Genomic DNA, 23,112 nt, shown 5'->3' with positions numbered 1-23,112 from the left:
TTTAAAAAAAAAAAAAAAAAAAGACTCCAAATGCGGACAGCAGGCTGTTCCAGGGAACCCAAACCCGCTTACAGGGAATGAGTGGCAACGAGGGGGCCTCCGAGGCAGGAGGGAGCAGACTCTCACCCCACAGATGGATGACATGTAAACACATTTAAATTACTATCCCATCTCTGGGCTTTCCCAGGCCACACACAGCTATCAGGAATCCCTTCACAAGCGGTAGAGGGTGTGCAAATGAACCCCAGCAGGCCGTCCTGCTTCCCCGACAGCACTGCGCCGTGCGGGAAGCAGAGGAGCTGGGGAGTTGCATGTAGCACAATCCGCAGCTTTACAGTCATATTCACAAGAGTTAAATACTTCTCCATAATAAAAACGCATGTTTATAAATCCATTTCCCTGGTTTTATTAAATGTTCCACTTATGTACAGTTTAAAGATGAACCATTTACAGGTCTGCACACGCTGCCTCCTGCTTTCCTTGGGTGCTAGGGAAAGGTCTCAGAAACCTCTACGGAAACAGAAAGGAGCAGGTGCCTCTGATTTCGGTATGTCAAAATGCTTCTGGCTGATACCATAATACATACAATTAAAAAACCCTCAAACATGCAAATTGTAGAAAAATTTAAGCTGGCAGTGAAAAATAAAAACAAACGTCTTCCTTTTGTGCACGTCACAGTTTGTTTCATTAAATCAGATTTCTAATCCTAAGGAACGTAGTGTCTGATGCCACTGGTTAAAGCAGGTTTATCAACTACTAGGAGTTTAAAAAGGTCAACGTTTAATGGTCCATACAGTTTTTAGCTCCCATCTATTGTACAGGAAGATCAAGACAGGCTTGATCTTCCTCTTCCATCATGTACCCTCTGTCAGTAATTCTTTGGAGCAAGGTGGGTGCCAGACAGTTCCCTGGTGGAGGAACGAAGCCGTCACACTCGGGGTCCCCCTGTTGTCAGAAAGTCAGCTTAGAAATAGGAGGCTGGTCTTAGCACTGCACCTCAACTCCCAAACTGTGGATCTCGGTTCAACCCCAGTTTAAATACTAATGGCTCCTAGGAACCGCGGCTGGCATTGAACAGGCAGCATTCTATCGCTTGTGTTTTAACCCCCTGTGTCAAGACTCACAAGCAAAATAATTGTTTTTTTTAAAAAAAAGAAAAATCCCAAATCTTAATGGCCGATTATAGAAGTTTTCACACATTAAAGCAATAATTCATATCTAAAGTTACCACAGAAACCTAAATCTCTGGGTCAAGTGTTAAAAAAAATCTGTGTTAAGACAACCAAAAAATTTATATACTGGTTCATTAGCTACATATTTTTTTTTCCTTTCTTTAGAAATGGTCACATTGACGATGTATAATTCAAAACATTTCTGCACAATAAAACAGAAAACTATGATACAGTGAGGTAAAGAAAACGCAAAAATATTCACCCACAATATATCTTCAGAAAATACCAACACAGTGATTTTTCTTTTTCTTTAAAAAAAAAGAAAAGAAAAAAAAAAAAGCACAAAACTTATAAATGAACAGCATAAATGGCTATTAATCTGATCGCCTATGAATTTCCTAAGCCCACGAATCCACAGGGAAGTGTAATGGTCTCATCCAACACTTAGTTAAAAATAACCCTTTCTGGATCATGATTCTCAGATCAGTGCTCACATTTCCATCAGATCCAATTCAGCGTCCTCAAAGCCGTAGAAGGACTCAGTCTCGCTTTCCCCTTCGAACAGCTGGTGGAGGATCTCTGGGTCGGCAGACTCCTCGGCCTGAGCCCTATCCTGGAAGTTGGCGTCTTCATCCTGCTGCTCGCTGTTCAGCTTCAGCTGCTCCTCCAGCGAGGCAATCAGCTCCTCCTGCATGTCAGCGTTGCGCGTGGGGGAGTTAGCTGTGCCGTCGGGGCCAGGCAGCACGCTGGCCACCAGGAAGGATTGCTGCACCAGTTCAGGGCAGTCGCTAATGACCTCCAGCACCTCCGCCAGCCAGCACAGAACCAGCTGGAGGAGAATGTCCGAGTCACAGGTGGAGTCCGCCATCTCCTTGGCTTGCTCTTTCCACTTTTTATGCAAGAAGTTTTTCACAGTCCTTTTTATGCAAACATCCAAGGGTTGGATTTTGGAGCTGCAGCCAGCTGGGACCACAGCAGGCAGAGTGCTGGAGGTGCTCAGCAGGGAAAGGACTTCCTCAGAGAGGTGCGTTCGGTGGCAATCCAGCACCAGCATGCCCTTGCTGTTCTGGCACTCTGTGTGCTTCTGCCACACTCTGGTTGACCACAGCTCCATGATTTCGTCATCACTATATCCGTTCTCCTTGGCTTCCAAGATAATGGACTCCGGCACATTGGCGGGCTGATTCACGTGCCCCCGGAAGAACACCAGTGTGGGCAGCACGCTCCCGTCAGCCAAGATAGTGAGGACAACATCGCACCAGGGCTCCCCAGTCCCCACGGTCTGCAAAGCGTTCTCCTTGCGGTCATCGCTGCTCAGTACCTCCACATCGAGGAAGAGGGAGATCTCATCGATGGCTGCGATCATGGAGAGTGGCAGGTCCTGGGTGTGGATCTGCCGCTGCACGAACTCAATGAAGCAGCTGGCGTTTTCCTCCACATCTTTGGGGAGAGGGTGCGCCACGGCCCGGCGGGTGTGTGTGCTGAGGTTGTGCCGCAGCATGAACCTCACTGCCCACTCATAGGAGATCTTGAAGCCCCCCTCAAGGGAGCGCCCAATCTTGGTGGCCTTCTGGAAGAGAGTCTCCTCATTGATGGGGAGCTGCTGCTCTCGCTGTGTGAGGACCCATTCTGCCAGCTTCTCCTCTGCCTCCAAGCTGAGGTACTTGCCCTCGGACAAGGAGGCCAAGTTCTCTTCTTGGAAGGCCTGGAACCTCCGCAGCCAGCGCTTGATGCGGCGCTGCGGGTTGCGGAAGTGCTCGGCTGCCTGTTCTGTGTTGCAGCACAAAGCAAACAGTACGACTCGGAGCTTTTTCACGGAGAGCTGCTCCTTTTTGCTCACTGGTTCTGGCTCCTTTGCTGGCTGCTCATCCTCCTGATCATCAATATTTAAGCACTCTCCCTCCTGACTGATCACAGGTGTGTTGCATGCCACTGGCACTGCTTCAGACTCCAGCTCATCCTTCTCAGGTAACGGAGGCTTTGTTTTCACAGTAGCAGCTTTAGTTGGGGAATAGGTGGGGCATGTATTCTTCGGGCTTTTGTCTTGGGGCTGGCTGTGCCTGAGAGAAACGGAACAAAACCTTCTCAAAGCAAGAAAAAAAAACAGGAGGGGAAGAAGGAGGGACTTGAATGGTTTATGGCAGGTGAGAGATGGCAAAGTGCTTACCTGGCATGTGAAAGCCAAGTCGGCCCTGCTGGACAAAACACTGGGGTTAGCAAACAGGAAGTGGAGTCAGCATGCACAGAGAAAAAGGCATTTTCTAATCTCGCACAGCCCACATGATCTCACACAATCTCAAGGTGTGGTGCAAACACATATCGCACATGCCCGCACTCATTCAAACTCACATACGGTTCTTCTGACACTGAAAGGCAGCCAGCTGCCTCTGGCTGGAACACAGCAGCTGTTTACAATGCACAGCAATGTTAGACAAACAGCCAAGAGAAGAAGAGAAACACTGGGTCCATGTGAGGTCACAGGATGACATGAGCAAGGCTGACGGAAGTCAGGTAGGCTGGTCTTTCCCAACTCACTGTGGGCAGCATCCCTACTTCTACTTAAGGTGACAGCTGTGACAAGTGCCAGGATGTGGATTTCCAATCCTATCCAGACTGCAACTTCTGCAGCTGCACAAAGCCTCAGGGTGCTCCTCAGGAACACTGTGCACGTAGCTACTGTCTCCAGTGTGATCTACAGCACAGCTGAGAGTGATCCAGCTGTGGCCATAGAAGGCAGCTGGGCAAAGCTGGTAAATCTGTCACCACCACAGATCTCCCTCATGATTTCCACAGAAGCCACACATGGCGTTACATCTGGGAGGCATTCAGTGTGCTGTCCCTGATTTAGTATCACACCACCAAGAGCTGGGATGTTTCTGCTCCAGCTCACAATCTTACCTCTGAAAATAATGTTACTGAACTCATGGGAGGGATTGAAGACCAGATGCTTGGCCATCGCATCGCCTTCAGATGTTAGAAATAGGCAGGAGGAGCAGGCCAGTTTTACACCACTACAAGCAGGAAGAGAAGTGTGTGATTAACAGCTCCATTGCAAGTTGTTTCCCACAAACAATCACCATGAACTAACGGGTGAGGACCCAGAGCCAAACTCCACCCTCCTGTGCAGGTGTGCCAGGCCCCCAGGGCTGACCTATCCCCAGGTAGTCCCTGGAAGATGCTGTGACCTGGTGTTCTGCTCTGCCTAAAATGTTTTCCCTGTACTGACTAAGACAAATTGGTAGGGGTCTACTTAACTCACAGCGAGACAGAGCAATTTTTGTGGCTCGGTTGCGGCACGAAGAACAGATTTCATGGGCCTTTCCAGGTGGCCCTGCCCCTCATTGCTGATTGGCAGAGGCATATACTGTATAATAGCAAATTCACTTAGTCTACATCACTAGCAGACAGTAACTCTCAATCATGTGATCTATGGCTGCCGCGACTGCCGCATTGTCTCTGTATTGCAGTAAGTACTGGGACATTCTAAACAGTGTATTATATGAATAATACACTGGGGTTTTTTAGGTTGATTTTGTAGGAAATCACAGCAATGCAATATTTCCTAGCTATCATGGACAATACCGTTTTTTGCAGTTTTTGTGAAAACCGTGAAACCACGAATTAAGTAGACCCCTACAAACTGGACATTTCTAAGACAGTGAATGAGGAAGGGAGATGGCAGAGGGAGGAGATCAGAAAAATAATGCCCTCCAAAATCTCCAGTAACCAAGAAAGGAATCATGCTTTGCATTACCAGGCCGTGTAGTTCTTAAACAAAGCCAAGTATTTTGGACTCTTCCGGGGGACATGGTTGCTGCAAGACAAAACCCCCCCCGCAAAAATTATTAGGAGGACCAGAATTACTCTACCTAAGAGAAGACAAACATGCTCAAAAGGGCAGCACATTTGTTCTGGGAAAGCTGATTCCGTTTTAACAATGTCCTGTTATAAATTCATCCACCTTCCAACGAGTGGTTCAGAAAAGTCCCCCATTCTAGATTCAAGTGCTTGATCATTTGAAAACGGCCTGGCTTCGGTTGTAATTGGGCTATACCCATGCACTGTGCTCTAGGATCTCCATGTGAGCATAGTAAAATCCTGCTTTTACTACAAGACAAAACATCAACTACACCTTTACAGTGAACGCTATATTGAAAGCGATGTCAGAAGCCAGGCAGCAATACACCAGCTCTGGAAGAAAAGCCAGCTGTTTGCACTGAAGAGTAACTAAGCTCACAGCTGAAAGGAGAATGTCAGTGTTTCCTGAGCTGGGAGAATGTTTATCATGATAGACCTCAGCAATAGCACAAAACCCTGCCAGGGAAGAGAAGTGTGCTTACTTGCCCCAGAAAGAAGCTGCAGTGGGTATTTCTAAGTGAATGAAAAACCTTTTATTGTAAATGGTGAGAGTCCTCACATGATCTGAACTTCAGCACACACAGCTCCCATCCCTTTACTACTAAACAATCTTCCCATTTGCACCGGCGTATAAAAAACCCACCACCAACCTCTGGGCTCACACATACCAGGGCAAGTACAGGGCTATATGCCCCACTGCTAGTGAATGGGAAAGCAGGTGCCCCCCCCAACAATCCAGAACAAGTGTCCCTAGCACCTACTTGATCATGTGGTTAGCGTAAGCTCTGGAGCAGCAGGTGCTGTAGCGGCACAACGAGCAGTGAACGTAGGTAGGGAAGTGGTTGGGGAAGTCGGGGATTTCGAAGCTGCATTCCAAGCAGGTCTGTCTCCCCAGGACGCTCCTATGGACAAAAGGGGACATTCCTGTCAGTGCCTGGACAGCAAGCTCAGGGAGGCACAGAATTCAGCAGCAGATAGTGGAGACAGTCACTGACAAGTGCAAACTGGCAGAACAATTTGCAGTCAAAATCATCAGCTTTGCCCTATTACTACCTCCCTAGCTACTCAGCCTGCCTCACTGTCAGGCTTTTGCTCCCAGTTGGGACAGTCTGGCTAGGAGTCACTCTCTGAGCCCAACACTCAAATGCAATGGCCTCCTCTCTCCTTGGAGATGAAGATCCCATTAGGAATCAGCCACACAGATTTGCTGTGGAGGCAGAAATTAGCAGCTCCAGCCATATACTGGAGTTACTGCTGTGTTGACAAGGAGGGTTAACCAGGGGAAGTAGTAGTCTTGGTAGCTGTTTCACATTGCTCCTAGTCCAGCAGCAGGAAAGAGGCCTTATTACCCAGCACTAGTGTTTGGCCATGATGGGATCCACAGAACCCCCAAGGAGGGGTCAGAGGAATGGGGAGGATCACCTGGGCTCTGTTTTCTCAGCATTTGCCTTAATCCTTGTCTGGGAAGCCAGATTCTCTTGGTAGGAGGGCTCTACCTGGCAGTGACAAACCAAAACTACCCAAGTACCAAGGAGTGGCTCTGCCACTAGCGGTGGCCTAACAAAAAACTGACTACATTTCCTTCAACCACCTTTTAGTTTGAAACTTAGCCAAAAGTTCTGACATTTTCTTGACTGCTCTCTTCTGGATGTTCCTCTGGACAGGTGGACACAGGAAGATGGGCTGCGGGTCCGTAGAAGATGCCAGCGGAGTGGCTTCCTGCACACCGCCCTGTGGCATTTCATTTGAAGATACTGGCACTGTCCGTGGCTGTCCTCTAGATGCCCTGATTGTAACCTGCAAAGGACAGGCAAAGGCCACATCGTAAGACTCTTGGTGCCTACTGATCTCTCCTTCGCCTGCTCATCTCTTGTGTAGTGCATCCCGCCCATAGAATTCAAGGGTTACAAGTGACCTCTGGATCATCTAGTTTAACCCTCCGCAAGAATGCAGGGCAGGGTGTTCCTATACTATGACCAGATAAAAGCATGTCAAGCGAATGGAGGGGACAGGAGAAATCTCTCTGTTCAAATAAAATGTGGACTTGAAATGTTACGTATCCTTCAAACACTTTTTTTATTGCTGGCACTCTGGGCGGATGCACTGACACTGAGTCTGCAGAGGTGCTCCAGGAGAAAGGGAGAGAAGAGTGGTTGTTGTCTACATGAATCCCTTACCTTGGTTCCAGGTTTCAGGCCTTCTAACTGCTTGGGCTTCCGGAAGGTTTTGTGATGCTGCAGCTTGTGTTCGATTTTATCCTTGGCAAACAAGAATTGCAGCCGACACTTGTTGCAGTGATAGACACTCTTCTTCTAAATCAGAAGAAAATGAAATGTACTTCCCCTGGCAAACTGTCCACAGCCCATCCAGCCCCACGCTTGAGAATCCCTTTGCTGGCAGCCAATCCAGAAGGTACCAACAGCCAAAACGGCTACTAGAAGCAAACTCTCACCCTCTAGCCGGAGAATGGTTTAGTCCCAGCCAGTGCTAAGGCACACTGGCAGAGCAGAAGATTGAGGCAGCTTGCCCTGCTGATGCCCTGCCAGACCTTGCTCTGCGGGTAAACAAAAGGCTCACAGAGCTGTCAGCCACATGTCAGTCAGAAACAATGACTTAAAAAACCCCAAAACCTTAAGCATGTTCCAACTACTCCCACACAAAAGATGTTGCTGTTACACCAACAGATATGGACACAGAGAACTCAAAGCTGTAGGAAAGGGCAGTGTGTCAATGCTGAAATGTTTCTCAAATACAAATTTTTGAGAAGGGCACCTAGAAGTTAAAGGGCTGACACAGACCCACTACACATGCTTTGGGAATTACAGTTTGTAACAGAGGCAAGCAAAACTCTGATGATAGTCACTGTGAGAAAGACACTCTGCCAGGATGGCAGCCTCCACTCAGCACGGGGGTTACCTGGTGCCTCATGAAATGCTGCTGGAAGGCATTGCCGTTCTTGAAGACCTTAAGACAGTAAGGGCAGAGCAGGTGCCGGGTGTCCTCGTGGATCATTCGGAAATGGCTATCCACTTCAGAGTACAGCGACGACCGATACTGACAGACCTGGGGGTGCACAAAGGCATACTCTAGCAGCTATTGTCATGTCCACCACCACAGTAGGCTAGCCTGGCCTCACTGTAACATCTGACTACCTACTATCCCATACCCATTTTCGATTACCAAATCAACCAGGCCTTGTTGGAATTAAGGAGTAAGGGAGATCTAACAGTGATCAGTTGGTCAGTCTAGCTAGGTTTACACATGGCAATAAGAGCAGCTTCCGAGTGCCTAGTCAGTAGCTGGCTCTTAAATGCCTCTCCAGATGTTCTCAGTCATGATACAAGACAATAAGATGAGACAAGTCACCTGAGGGCGTAGGGGAAATCCTCAGAGTTTCCACATGGAAAGAGCTCCATACAAGGCTAAAACCAGCAATTGTACTTTTCAGAGAGACTACACGTACCTGAAACGAACAAGGACCTAAATCTGGAAAAGGCCGCTCCCTTCAGATGGTTAGCAGATGGCAGTCAGTGAAACTATTCCCATCCCCTTTTGTTTAGTCATCCCCTTAAATGGAAGGAGCATCAGTGCCAGTTTTGTACTGGGCACAGTGAAAAGGAGTTACTGGAAAGTGATGGGAGCAGACTGAAGAGCAATTCACTCAGACACTTCAAAAAAACAGCTTTCAGAACTTGCTGCCTTGGAAGAGTTTGTAACCGAGAAGTTTTTTCTTCATCTCCCATTTGTGGGGCAGCATTGGGGCCTTTCTGAGGAGGTGCAGAGCTGATGCAAACATTGACAGCACAGCCTCACCTCCAGAGGGATGGACACACAGCTTCTCTTTGTGGCAAAGTAACCAGTTTCCAGGCCCTGGGAGTGACCCACGAGGCCTTTCTCCCCAAGCACAGAGTCCAGTGGGACCAGGCCTATACCTAACTCTTTTGGTGAAGAATACTAGATCTCCTCTTGGACATTACAGCAGAGCACTGCACTTGGAGTTATGCAATACCTGACAAACATAGGGCATTTCTCCTGGCTTGTGGGTATCCTTCATGTGCTGCAAGAACATTGGCTCACTCTCAAATGCCCACTCACAAATCTTGCATTTTGCTGTTACAGGAAGGAAAAATGAAATAACAGTTAGAAAAAGAAAAGCTCAAGCCAGACCACAAAAGTTGTTGCAAGGGGCTTTGATATTTCATAATGTACTGTATGTTCTTATATACAACATGCATCTTTCCCCAAAATCAGCCCCCCAAAATTGGGGTGTGTGCATTAAGTGGGTAAGCTGATTTTCTGCTCAAAGTTGGAAGCAACATGGTTTGATTCCTGCTCCACAGTGCAGCAGCTGAGGGAGTCAATTGACTTAATGACTCATTGTTCTTCACTCTTACTGGTGTTAACCATCAATCATCTCTCCTTTTTAATGGTCTCTCCTTTTTAATAGTCTTGTTGTTCCACTAACCAAACTAACTGTTCTTAGGCAATTTTGCTGTCTGCTAGCTGTTCCTGGTCTCTCAATTTGAGAGTCTCTAGCTTACTATTTTTAGCTCTTTTCAAAATTACAGATCCACTCATGGAGACCAGTTTTCAACAGCAGCTAGTTAGTTATGCAGGAAAGGTTTCCCTAAACTTCAGGAAAACTCTGTCCCTGCTCTATGCAGCCATAACTGGAAGAATCCTTTTTCTTAATTCTGACTTTCAAAAACAAGGTGTATCCTATATTTGGGTATAATCTATGTGAGAAAAATATAGTAATCCCTTCGAAGGAAGCAGACATGTTTCTGACACTCATCTGTGAGCTGGGACATACAGTTTAAAAATAAATCTATCTTACAAATTTTCTAAAATACGTTGTACATACCAGCTATTATTTAAATTTAAGAAAACAAACGACAGTGCCCCAACAACAGTGCAACAGCTGCCGCAGATCAAAATGTCACTCCTTTAGTAGGTTTGTATCAGAACCAGAACATTATCCAGTCAAGTCTTTGCCTTCAGAATGCCCTTGGCAAGGAAATCACTTTAGACAAATTGCAATGCAATTTAACTTGAACTTCTGTATGCATGTAAGAAAATGGTCATTCCAGGTAATCCCTGAGCACAGTCTCCAAGGCAGTGACAGAAGCCCTGGAATGAATGGTCTGCTTGAGATGCTTGCACTAAAATCTTGAGACAGACAACTTGCCACTTACTTGTTGATTCATAGGGACTGTGAACATTCTCTAGATGGCACTGCAGCTGGAAAGGAGTAGTGAACTGTCTGTAGCAGTGCTGGCAGATAGTATGGACATCTACCTCCCCATTCTGTTGATCTAGTTCAACATGGTGTTTCATGTGATTCATAAACCTTGAGGAGAGAAGAGTGCATGTGAAAATAAATCCAAGCACATTCACATCAATAGCACTGATTCTGGAAGACGGATGAAGGCCGCATCAACTTTTTGGTGTCGCTTTAGACGAGTGGTAGAGACTTTCCAAAATTATAAAAAATAAGGGTTGGAAGGGACCTCAGGAGGTCACATCTAGTCCAACCCCCTGCTCAAAGCAGGACCAGCCCCAACTAGATCATCCCAACCAAGGCTTTGTCTAGTCAGGGCTTAAACACCTCCAAGGAGGGAGACTCCACCACCTCTCTAGGTAACCTGTTCCAGAGCTTTGCTACTCTCCTAGTGAGAAAGGTTTCCCTAATACCTAACCTAATTATTGATCAAACTAAATGCAATGTGCGTCTAGGGTGTGTGTCCTCCCTGCTCCTCTTGCCAAAACCATAACTGGCATGACGAAAACTCTCCTAACCAGCCACCTCTTGGGAGGCAGGTAGACAGCATAATGGTGGGCATTTTGTCATAAAGGGCCAAAACACCTGTTGGAGAATTTCTGGCCCTGAATGAGGACACAGATAGAATTCTCCATTTGCCAAGACAAAGCTTACCAGGTCATAAACAAATCTGAATACTACCTATTGTCAAGATAAGACAAGATACAGGCTTTGTGCTGTAGTTTTCTCTACAAATAGGAAATTATCTCTTCAGCCCTTGGGTTGTAACTGAACTGGATAAAGCAAGAGAGAACAATTCTTCATTAGGTTCCATAAGTCAGCTTAGTGGTGAGTAGGGGCAGATCCAAGGGGCTTGCTCTGGTGCACTCACACCCCCTTTGATTCCTACTCTACTGAAAGTCTAAAACCAATTGTCTGGCATTGACAGCAGCATTTCTAGTCAGGCAGTGGTGAGGGATTCATCTGAATGTCATGGTTCATTGTAATCTACCTAATTCTGTCTAAACTCTTCATTCCTCAGGTGTTAACAACCCTCTCTCATTTTTAATGGTCTCGATGTTCCACCAATCTAGCCAACCTCTGTTCTGCCATTTTGCTGTCTGTTACCTGCCCCCGCTAATGAAGCTCCTATTTTACAGCTCTGCAGACTGTTTTGAACTCATTTCAATGATGTTATATTTGTTTTTGCTTCAATCTTTAACTGCATAATAGAGTCATAGGCCCCTAGCAAATTAATAATACTTCTAGTTTATTTTTAACTGGAGAAAAATATGCATTATTTTATGTATTGATGCACCTTGCCATCTGCATCCCCCTTTTCAAAATCCTATATTTGCCTATGGTGGTAAGTGAAACTTTCCATCTGCATTTTCTGACAGAATCAGGATTCTATCACTCTGAGAGATACATCTTTGCTACTGACTCAACCTGTGACCATGCCCAAAACATTTTCCCTCTCTGGGAGCTGTAGTGGTCCTGCAGACTAAAAGTAACCCAGTGTGAGTTCTGCAGACCAAAGGTGTTAGAGATGCACTGCGCTGTTGTAACAACACATGACATCCACCTTACCGTATGTTGTTCTTTAGCCTCTTGGTGCAGTGTGGACACCGGAAGGATGTTGGGACCTTGGGGAAGTTCAGCAGCTGATTGACTTTGCCCCCATCCCGGCCATAGTAGAAATCATCTACTAACATGATGAGCTTGCTCTGGGATGAGTCCCCTATGTTTTCAGTTGGCTCTGGTGCTTTAGCAGGTGGGGACAGTGCAGGGATAGGCGTAGATGAGGGTGGTGAAGCAACAGCTGCAGTTTTTTCTGGAGATGGAGGCTTTGTCGACTGAATATTTGGTTCGGGTTCCAGGGATTTTCCTTTCTTGAGGAATTCAACCATATCAGGACAGCAGTACTACAGGAGAAAGAGCCATACTGATGCTTAGAGCGTATCTAGCAGAAGTTTACTACAGGTACCACAAGGGCTGGGTCCTCACTGGATTGCACAGGCTAAGTGGGCTAGGCCTTATTAGAACTGGAATACAAGACCTCCAAACACTGCCAAAGGGGTAATGTGGATTAAAGAGGGGTGCTCTTCTCTCTGTTTCAGTGCTGCTAGGCAAGATCAGAAAGGGCTTCCCCAAACTCCCACCTACCTGGGGTTATTCAAGATCTCAGCGCACAGTTTCCATTTCCCTTGCCACCTTCAGGTGTTATCTTTACCCAAACCCCTGCTCATGAAGGGGAATTTTTTGCACAAGATGACTGACAACAGTAACTCTGTAACTCATCCCAGAGCAGCGACTTACACACATGTGTCCTCTTAAAGCTTCAGTGACTCGGAACTGGGCATTGCATCTTGGGCACACTTTCCGGCCGCCATCTTGCAAGTCAAACGTGGGGATAGGAGAGGAGCTGACTGTAAATCAAGAGAGACTGGTAAGTCTGGTCAGGAATCTGGTTTTGCTCTTACACTCCAATTTAAATCTGGACCTGTCTTTTGGCTCCTGTGAAAATGCTTCTTTACAAAAGTGATAATTTTAACTGCCAACAGAACTTGGGATAAAAAGAATGGAAATATGCAGATATATGCTGATGTATAATAGCCCACAGGACACACATGCTCCCTGTCCACCAGAAATTTGCTGTTCTCTTTGGGTTTCTCAACAGTACTCGGATAGACTTCTTGCAGCTAAAATCACCTTCTTTCAGTGTTCTGTCCATATCTCCCTTCTCCTAGCATCACTTCAGCACTTTTCTGTCCCCACCCACAGCAAGTTTACGTTTTTTGTCTTAGTGTCCAAGGACAGACAGAAGCCCAGGATCTGGATGGCTATAGAGGTGCCGTCATATTACCTTTAGCCTTTCCCTCCCCTAAGAGAATGCCTTCTGTGGGGCAACAGCAGCACAGACTCTGCCCTTTTGCCTTTGTGGGTATTTGAAAAGAGCCCTGCATACCCTGTGGTGATGCATAAATAACAATTATACAGAGACAATGCCCCTGATCATTTTGTGTATGGACCACTCTGTGATCAGGCACCCACATAATAAAGATAAAACACCCACCAAGTAAAACTCTAGGCCAATCAAGAGACAACATTCAACAGTACAGCTGCTCGACACAAGCTTTTCCCCTCTTCCTTGAAATTGCAACATACTTTGTTAACATTTTCTAATCCAGAAATGGAATACTTGGAAGTTCTGTAGACTGCTGGGTTCTCAGACACACCAAGAGGACTGAAAATATAGCTGCTATTGTTCGTACCTTTTAGTGATGATGACTCCGAAACACTGGGTCTCTGGGAACTGTGTGCTGGGCTGTTGTTAGAAACCACAAGTGGACCAGGACTCTGCCCTAATGAAGGGACGGTATTCAGGGTATTCACCAGCTTAGCAACCTCATTGCTGTTCTCTCCAGTCACTCCAGGTCTTTTCACCGTCACAAAGCTTGCAATGCTCACTACCAAAAGGACAGAAAGTGGAGGGACGTTTAGAAAGATCAGATCTAATGTATCAGGTGAACCCCTTGTTTAGCATGTCTCCTGCCTCCTGACACATCACATCAGACTACAGGTCTACCATGTAAGACTATAAATCCATCAATTCTGGTAAACACTGGGTGCGTCTACACGTTGCCATACGGTGACGTGTCAGTATTTCCAAAAGTAAGTTGCCGTAGCAGCGCATTATAACTGGGGAGTGACAGCTACCAGCATCACAGCTGGCAATCACGTGTACACCCACATGATTACTACGTAGGACAATGTGTAGACACACCCACTGGTAGCTAGTGACCAATACCTGATTCATTAGAACTGGGTCTTGAGGACTGGGGGAGGAAAATACTTTCATGATCCCTCCAGCTAACAGTTTCCACTCAGAAACACAAGGCGTATGTATAGGTAACTGATGATCCACACTCCTTTTCTAAATCCAGCCATATACTTGACTCTAACTTCCTAAAGTTAATTACACCGCCTGAACCATTTGTCAAGAAGTATTTTAATTTGTTTGAGCTGTTTCCTATTATTTTTGAGAAATCCTTTGATTCTTGTACTATGAAGCAAGAACAAAAAAAAAAAAAGGAAATAATTAGTATCCACTTATACCTTCCTTAATTTTATAGTTTTACCATCCAAAACATACAAACGATTAATTATGCATTTTTGAGGGCCTTTTATTTGAGGATCTAAAAGCAGGCTACACACAAGAATTAGTTAGTTCTCATATGGGCAGGGAAGATATGGAAGGATTACCTCTGTTTAACAGATGGGTAAACTGAGGCAAAAAGTGGTTAAGGGACTTGCCCACAGTCATGCAGTGTGTCAGTGACAGAGCCAGGAGTAGAACCCAGGAGTTCTGACTCCCACTCCCAGGCTCGAGCCACCTGGCACACATCTGAAGATCAAATGATAAGCAGTGTCATGGGTCCCATCACTTTCCATGGGAAGTCTTACCTAATTTGGGGTTAGTAGCTTGACTGGACTGCCCTGGCTGCTGCACAGTTAACTGTCCAAGTGTTGTTGGTTGCGTTGAAGTAGGAGTTGTGGAGGTGCTGGGAGTGGACTTACTTTGCTGTTGTGCCTGGGACTGCGGTACAGTGCTCCTGATGGTAAGCGTGGCCGGAATGACCGTAGTGAAAGTGTTGGTGGTGGGTCGGACCGGCATGGTTGTACCTGGTCTCACCTGGGCCATTTGAGAGAACACCTGAGGAACTCCAACTGCTGGTTTAACGAACTGTGTACCTGGGGCTTTGAAAAGAACACAAGATGCAATCAGATACTAGCTCCTTTTTGACAGGTCAGAAATCTAAACTGCCTGTTTTAAATGGAGATCATAGCTCTTCAACACACCAGAAAACAGTTTCCTTTTCCAAGGGTGAAATGAACACAGAAACCAACAAGGTAAAAATTCCATTTCCTACAATTTCAGGTAGGATTTTTATACAGGACTTAAATAACCTAAGAACACAAGCCCTGTTCATACTCAGTGGGCTCACAGTCCCGCAAGCACTTATGCACGCATGTAATTTTATGACGGTGAGCGAGACCAACGGGATGATATGCAGCAGCAAAATGTTCAGGGCCACAGGCACTTTGGAAAATTCCAGCTTTCAGGTGCCAACTGTCATGTAGGAAAGGAAAAGGTTTCCAAATAGTATTTTTCGCTTCACATCCAGCTGCTTGTACAGAAACAAAACTGTCACAACCTCATCTGTCTCAATAGATATATTCCTCACCTGGGACTAGGGTAATGGGTCTAACTGTTTGGCCTTGCTGTACGTTCAGGACAATTCCAACCTGATTCATTGTGTTTTGTACAGGCCGCACATTCCTCACAGGAAATCCCTGCATTTAAAAAAGTAAATTCATCATTAATTTATTGATCCCAACAACCTCGACACAGAGACAAAGACAATCAGAGCACAATTCTCCAACCACATTTTGGTATAATCATCTGAGCAGTGTTCCCCAACCCTCTCCTTAAGGGTCTGCTAGGTAAATTTTGGCTTGGATCTTTTACATTTCAGAGTTATTTAATGAGCAACTCAGCAAACACTCCTGAGAAGCCACAACATGACAGAACCAGCATTTATTCAACACAAAGTCTTTGTACTGATTTCAGTTGGGGTTGGATCCCAGGAGAAATCCAGCCACAGGGGACCCTTCCCACACACCTGTCAGAAAAGGTAAAGAATTTTGACATAAGCAGCCCTAGTCAGAGCAATGCCAGATGCAAATGATCACAGGGATCCAGTGAAACAAATAATATGTGTTCGTCCAAGTATTTTTATTCTCAGCTTTTCAATTTTTTTGGAAGAGTTTAGGTTTTCTTTTTGTAAACTACACAGCACAGCACTGAGTAATCTGCGCAGTAAGGCTCTCAACAGAGCAGCATCATTCCTGTCACCACAGTGGGGCCACTCTGTTCCCTTCCCTTCCTGCTAGAACTGGGGTCCTGGAGTGCAATTTCTTGTTTCTACCTGTTGTTATCCTCTCCTCTGGCTACCTTCCTGCTCCCTGCTAAAAAATCAATGGAAATAATTTTCTACAAGCTTAACAGCTGCTATAGTCACCCTCAAAGCGGAGCAAGTTCAAGTACTTTGGGACAGAACAAAGTGGAAGCTGCAAATAATAAGACTGACCAGCAAGGAATTTTCAAATAATACGTGCATCCACTTTATTAATTTAACAGCAATTTTTTGAACAACTGCAAGAGACTAACACAGACTAGTCAAACATTTCTAAGTAGCAGCTTGTTCTAGGCTTAACGTGGAAGTCCTTATTTAGGCAAAACTTCCAAAAGTCAATGGAAGTTCTGATAAAGTTAGGGGCCATAAAATGAATGAAACAAAACCACTATTTCAAATCCAACTCAGTGCAGTAAGGCTTTGGCAAGCTCAGATCAATATGAAGCAGATAAATTATCCACAACACAGGGACTACTGAAAAGCAAGTCATTGCTGAATACAACTGAACTAGAGCAGAGGCAGATTTACAACCCAAGCTCAACGCCCAGAGTACACAAGGCAAGATTGAAACTGGCACCTGATAATTTCTTAATTACTAAAGCAGTTCTTCTCACATGCATACTCAGTCTGTATGCAGCCATACCCCAGAACCCCTGGTGCATGGGTGAAGGCACACAACACTCACCTGGGTTGTAATGAAAATAGGTTGGCTGGTCACTGGCGAATTAGTAACATGGTTGGCATTCTGCATGACCTGTACAGGTCGCAATACTGGCTGGGTTACCATTGTGCCCAGACCTGAGGTTGGGTTCTGGGTAAGGATTAACGGCTGTCCACTTTGCTGAACAAGAGGGTTGCCAGCTGCAAGAAGAAAAAGAAAGAAGTAGTTGACTAAAATCCATTATTTCCTCTCCCTCCAACTTTCCATTCTGAAGAATCAATGACAAATCTTGTCCTCTACAATTAGTATTAGTTACAGTGAACACACATTTAGAAACATTATCCAGAACTCCTACCCCTCCCACATATCCTTTTAGCAATTTTAACACTTCCACTGAGATTTTCTGAGCTGCCTGGGGAAAAATGGGCATCCAAAACTTATAGGCAGTTTAAAAAAAAAAATCTCAAAGACGGATTCCTTCTGTACCAGCACAACCTCTGAACACCTCTGTAGCATCATAAAGGGATTAGAAAAAGTTTCTTAGCTGGTGACGCAATTTTCCAGGTATGTTAACACTGTCTGAGAAAAAAAAGCTGAGAGACAGACCCCGCAGCAAGCCCCAGTGTGCAGGGCTGTGTCAGGAGTACAACCATCCTGCAGTAGTGTAGAAATTCTGGGCAGCACTGCCAAATGTAGACAGAGATGCCACAACCATCATGCTGAGGGCTGTGTTGCTTCCTGGTACAACCCAGACCTGGAAGCACACATGGCTGCCATCAAGCCATAAAGCCCCTCTTCCTTTTGTATCTGGTGCCCCTTGGCACAATCCAATCTCATGTGCAGCTTCAATGTAAAGAAAAATCATCAAGCATATTTGGATCGCACTAGAGTAATCAAGATCACGAAAATACCTTAAAACTCTCTGAAGTCTTTGTTGTTTGATTCAGGAACTTTTTATTAAAGCAGGATAACACTTCATTTACCCTGCATAGAGGCTTTAAAGCAGGGGAAAATACAGTATCTTGTGTTCTTTGAATTTAATATCACACATTACATAAAATATTCCAACACAATCCCTTTGGTTTGTGAGAGTGATAATGCTGGTGTTTCCCTACTGTTGTGTCCCAATGCGCCTCCATGGCCTGTTTCTATTATAGGCATTTCTAGTAATACTCCTTATAGAGTTGCTTAACACTTTCTATTATAAAACTGTTTTTTTGCATGTAGTTTTGCGAAATTTTAACTGTTCAGCTGCAGCAGCCACTGCTTCTAGTTAAAGTTGCCTAAGGATAAGCAACCAAAAATGGTACACTCATTTTTACAAAAATGTAACAGTTCAGGCTACAGGCTTCCATGACAGGTGTCTGCCTGTAACCGGAATTTTGGAAATTTCTGACATTTGAAAATTTGCAACAGAAATTTCCTTAGTCCCTGGCATGTGCCTTTAGTCATCTCAAATTAGACCAGGTTATTTGCCTCTGAAAATCTCAGTTTGCACATACACTGGAGATTTGTTAGAGGCTGGCTGCATTATTCTCCAAGAGCACGATCTATTTCCACACAGCTTCCATATGGCAACCAACGTGAGCTTGTGTCCTCCCCACAGAGTGCTAGCATGCTCAATCCCAAGGCTGCAAGAAAATGTAGGGACTGATCAGGACTATCCCTGCAAAACTCTTCCTGGCAGCCAAGGGGCTAAGGTAACACTGGCACCAAGAGCAGGGAGACTGAGAACACAGCAGAGATAGCGATCTCCCCTTTGGCATCCAGACAAAATTAAGAGAAGGAAAGGTCTTGACATGCTGAATTAAATGAAGATGGGGGAAGAGAAGAGGGGACATGATAAGGCACAGGGATGCCACGAGGCAGAACAGTCTTAATCACTTAAAACACCCTCAACAAAGCCTGAAACATATCAGGATTCTTGATCCCCATCATTTGCTGATGCCAGCAAACCAAGGTGGAATCCGCTGGCAAAGTGTGTGTCTCGCTGGCTGGTCCACATCACCTACTGCTGCCAGTTAACTGCTTAACTCAAGTCCCTGTGGTAGATCTAAAGACCCAACCCTCATACTGAACCACATGGAGGTTAGTATGACTCCATGTGATGTCATGCAATGTCCGGCTCTCTGGGTTTGTTCAGTTTGATTTTTTTTTATAAGTTTAGGAAATGATTTTATTACATTTTTAAGACAGGTAGGGTAAAAGAACTGTGTGATTGCAAAGTCAAGTGCTAAAAAGGTAGGAAATTCCGGGAGATTGCCTGTGCAACCTTAATTCACCCCCCTTTGCGCATATAACAATATTGACTTTAATTACATGATTACACACTGTATTTTCCACAGAATCCCTGCCTCATTTTGTGCACAGACCAGGTGGTGCTCAGGGAATGAATCAAGGTTGTGAAGCAAATGAGGCTGTGCTGTCTGTAGCAGTTTATCTGTTTAAAAATGTTGGAAAGTCAGCAGTGAATGAACAAAGTGCCTGTAGGTAGAAAAAAAGGTGGTCCCAGGCCTGAGGCAGAGGACTTGTTACCCAAAGTAAATTCTACCCCTGCTTTTTCCATCACATTTTTCAGTGGATACTGGGAAACTGACTGATAACTAACTCTTTACAGTATCCTTCCCAATTTCTACATGCCTTATTTAAGACACTTGGGGCCTGATGTGAAAACATGCTGAGAGCTAGAATTACAACTGAAGTCAAGAGCCATGTTTCATATACATGAAGTATTACAGCAATATTAAATGTTCTGAAAAGATCAAACTGTAGACATCATAAATTGGACTTCCCAAATTAGTGGGACACTTAATATTGTTGACTTCAGTCTCTCTGTCTTGCATCCTCCTCTGTAAAATTGAAACATTCCAATCTCTCACAGGGAGACTATGAAGGCAAATGTATTCATGTTTGTGAACCACTCAGATATTGCAGCTATGAGTGTCACATTGAGTAAATTTATACTACCATATTCAGGATTTAACTAGCACACAGTCAAAAAGGCATGGAGCTACATAATGAATAATGAGGATAAAAAGAAGGACTGAATAGCTACCCATTCTGTCTGCAGCATTGATCCTGTGCACTGATTGAGGCAGAGGTCCTGTGGAAAAAATAGCACATGATCATGTAACTCAAGATTGTATCAAAATGTATATGCACAAGAAAGCTGAATTAAGGTTGCATTGGTAAGTAGACAGGCAAATACTTTACCAAAGAAAGTCACTAGTGCCATCCCACACACGAAAGAATTATACTGGGATCTCCTTTCAATAAGCATTTCATGCAGTACTGGCAATTCAGGGAGTGTTGTTCTTCAAATTGTTACTGAGTCAATATTAGCTGGTATATATGCTGCCAGATATGGGGTCTTTCAAGAGTTAGAAAACCAAGATCATTAATGATTCTAGGGTGATACTTGTACAAGTAGTTAACACTGGGGTCTTAGCCAAAAACCAGTAAGGTTGAAAGCTATTCACCCTACAGGAACCCTGGTTCTCTAAGCCGTGTTGTCCACACAGATTCTGTTCCTGAGGTACATATGTCCCAAGTGCACTTGAAGGGAAGGAACTAGTTTCATAGAGTTCAAATGGGGAATCCATCAAGTCTACTAACATAGTATTGAGGTCAGCGCTTTCCAAACTGGGAAAGGAGGGGGATTATGTATGAGGCTTTTCAGGAATTATGCCATTGCAAGAGCGGCCAGGATGGGAGGGCAATGCTGGGGGGATAGAACGGGTATGGATCCCAGACAGAAAAGCCAGCTTTATAAGTAAGTCTGGCTAAAAAATATCCTGCTTTGTAGCAAAATGTCCTGAACCTCTATCAAACTACTTCTTTTGGCAGGTGTCATCCACTCAGCATCCAGGCTGTTGGAAATAGGGAAGCTGAGTTCCAATATAAAATCTGACTTGTTTTTGAAGACTGTCAGGCAGAGCTAGTAGTGTGATGAGAAGCTACATCAAAAAGTTCAACAGATCCAACTTGCAGAACTGCTCGGTCTTTGCTGGAACTACTATAATCATGTTTCAGTGTTACCCTTGTTATCATGGGAATAAGCAGCTGGAAGGGCATACATCCATCAGTCCCTGCCTTTTAAGACTTTGATCATATGGGTGATCATCTTCTTTGGACTGTCTCAAGCTTGTCCACGTCCTTGTTAAAGTATGGTGCCCAGAACTGGACGCAGTAGTCCAGCTGCAGCCTCACCACTGCTGAGTAGAGTGGATGAAAAAGGCATGCTTCATGACTCAAGTCCCTTCTACAAAAAAAAAAAAAAAAAAGGTTCAGCACTTTGGCCAGTGACAAAACACATCTGTTCTTGGGAATTTCCACTTGTGAAAAGTGTATGAACCTCTGTGCCATTTGCAGATCATTTCTGGTTGTGAAAAACTGCCTGCCGAGTTAAGTCACCAAGGTGTTCTGAAGACCAAGAAGTTGCAAAACCACGGATATGATTTAGCTCCAGATACCCAGCTGCATGACCTCCTGACAGAACAGGGATGATTCTCCTCTGTTGACACAATACAGTGCTGTACTGCTGCCAATCTGGATCTGTACTATGGATTTTTGAAGAAGCAGGAAACATTTTGCATTACCGTGTCAATAGCTCCAAGTTCTAGAATGTCAGTATGGAGGCAAAATCCTTGAGGGGACCATTTGAAATAAAACGTTCATATTTGATCAATTTTCTAGCTTCAGACCACATGGGAATAGTCTTCTTGTTGTTCCTTAGGCACAGTGACTCACTCAGAGGCAAGTTACACATGTGACTGTTCCTAAGGGTGAGACTGTAGTAGCGGCAGTTTTATACACTCACATCCCAAGAGGTGACAAGGCACAAAGTAGTCTTAAGCAGCAGATGTTTTGACAACATGAGCCTGTATTAAAGGATGAAAATTATATTTGTGAAGTCAATTTTTGTCATCATAATTTTGAGGTTCCAATATCTTGATTCCAATTTTCAAATCTGGTGATGCGAGGTGCTGGGAAGGGTACTATAGTGCACAGCTGAAGAAGTCTTTCCACCAGTCCTTAACAAGGACTTCTTGTGGGACTGAGAACAGGGCACACGACCTAAAACTCTCAGATATGTTCCCACTGATGTTCCTGAGAGATCTCAAAGTTAGCGAATGAGATTTCATTTTGTCTGGAATCTCGTGGAAGGTAAATTTTCACTGATCTTGCGTTTCACAGTACTCCAAGCTGGTGTCTGCAAACTTTTTTTTATCATTGGCTTTGAAGTGAAGTAAGATCCCAAGGGGCTGTGAACTCCCCATATCCAAGTCAGTCACCTGCTTGGGTCTCTTTCCTCCTATCAGCCAGTCACTAGGTAATTAGGTGAATCCAGGTCTCTCCTCTTCTCTTCTAAGTGAGTTGCCATTACTGCCAGATACTCCATGCAAACCCCTGGGGCCACAGACATACCAAAACACAGGACCTCTTCTAGTATTGAGATGCTCCTATAAGGAATCTGAGGCATTTTTTATGGGATGGATGAACTGGTATCTCACTACCCGCCTCCTGCAGGTCAGGAGGAGCAAACCAGCTCTGAAGAACTAATGAAAAGCAATATTACAGACTGGGATCACCATCCTGAACTTGAAACAGTGGATAAAGACAAGACACTGGGAGCTGAAGGTCCAGCATGGATGGCAAATCCCTTTTCTTTTTTGTGATCAAAAAGGAAGTGGTATAAAACCTACTGCTCCTGAAGAATATATCCTTTCTTGCTCCCAGCTGTACAAAGGAATCTACTTGTTTTAACACTCTGTCATGAGATGGGTTCCCAGAAAAAGAGTGGAGGGGTAAGGATGGAAACTGAAGAGACTAAACTGGTTTCACTGGTTAGGACCCACCATTCCAGGGTAAAGCTTGCTTAATAAAACCCTGAAAATAAGACAGACAATATGACTTCATGCAGAACCTCAGGGGCTATCTGGATATCACTGCATTCAGCTGCAGAGATGCACTGCAGTGGCAGAAGTGAATAACTGATTACAAATGGCTACCCAGAGAGGTTGTGGAATCTCCACCCTTAGATTTTTAAGACCTGGGTAGACAGAGCTTTGGATTGGATGATATAAATGGGGATGGTCCTGCTTTGAGCAGGTAGTTGAACTAGATGACCTCCTATGGTCCCTTCCAATCCTAATTTTCTATGATTCTATCAAATGGAGG

The 23,112-nt window shown here is 44.8% G+C and overlaps 1 protein-coding gene across 8 annotated transcripts in view; it reads right to left on the bottom strand.

Moving 5' to 3' along the window:
* Positions 1-8: 8 nt before the first annotated feature.
* Positions 9-23,112, bottom strand: part of POGZ (pogo transposable element with ZNF domain) — a 50,711-nt gene continuing 27,607 nt past the window's right edge. For 4 of the 8 annotated variants that reach the window (XM_019528289.1, XM_019528320.1, XM_019528342.1 and 1 more), the window contains 17 exons: positions 19,988-20,035; positions 16,957-17,132; positions 15,540-15,648; positions 14,758-15,051; positions 13,566-13,760; positions 12,610-12,719; positions 11,881-12,215; positions 10,226-10,380; positions 9,040-9,140; positions 7,947-8,093; positions 7,208-7,342; positions 6,655-6,827; positions 5,792-5,932; positions 4,927-4,986; positions 4,071-4,183; positions 3,340-3,364; positions 9-3,232 (listed from right to left, as the gene is read on the bottom strand). In XM_019528289.1, the coding sequence (XP_019383834.1) occupies positions 1,663-3,232; positions 3,340-3,364; positions 4,071-4,183; positions 4,927-4,986; positions 5,792-5,932; positions 6,655-6,827; positions 7,208-7,342; positions 7,947-8,093; positions 9,040-9,140; positions 10,226-10,380; positions 11,881-12,215; positions 12,610-12,719; positions 13,566-13,760; positions 14,758-15,051; positions 15,540-15,648; positions 16,957-17,132; positions 19,988-20,035 (3,887 nt within the window). In that variant the 3' untranslated portion in view covers positions 9-1,662. The remainder of the gene's footprint in view (positions 3,233-3,339; positions 3,365-4,070; positions 4,184-4,926; positions 4,987-5,791; positions 5,933-6,654; positions 6,828-7,207; positions 7,343-7,946; positions 8,094-9,039; positions 9,141-10,225; positions 10,381-11,880; positions 12,216-12,609; positions 12,720-13,565; positions 13,761-14,757; positions 15,052-15,539; positions 15,649-16,956; positions 17,133-19,987; positions 20,036-23,112) is intronic. The other 4 variants (XM_019528305.1, XM_019528328.1, XM_019528297.1 and 1 more) reach the window with 3 other exon arrangements.

Source organism: Gavialis gangeticus, unplaced genomic scaffold, assembly GCF_001723915.1.
Source record: "Gavialis gangeticus isolate Ggan-Ray unplaced genomic scaffold, GavGan_comp1, whole genome shotgun sequence".
Lineage (NCBI taxonomy): Eukaryota > Metazoa > Chordata > Crocodylia > Gavialidae > Gavialis > Gavialis gangeticus.
The sequence above is the reverse complement of the archived record's forward strand: the minus strand, read 5'-3'. Positions and strand labels throughout refer to the sequence as shown.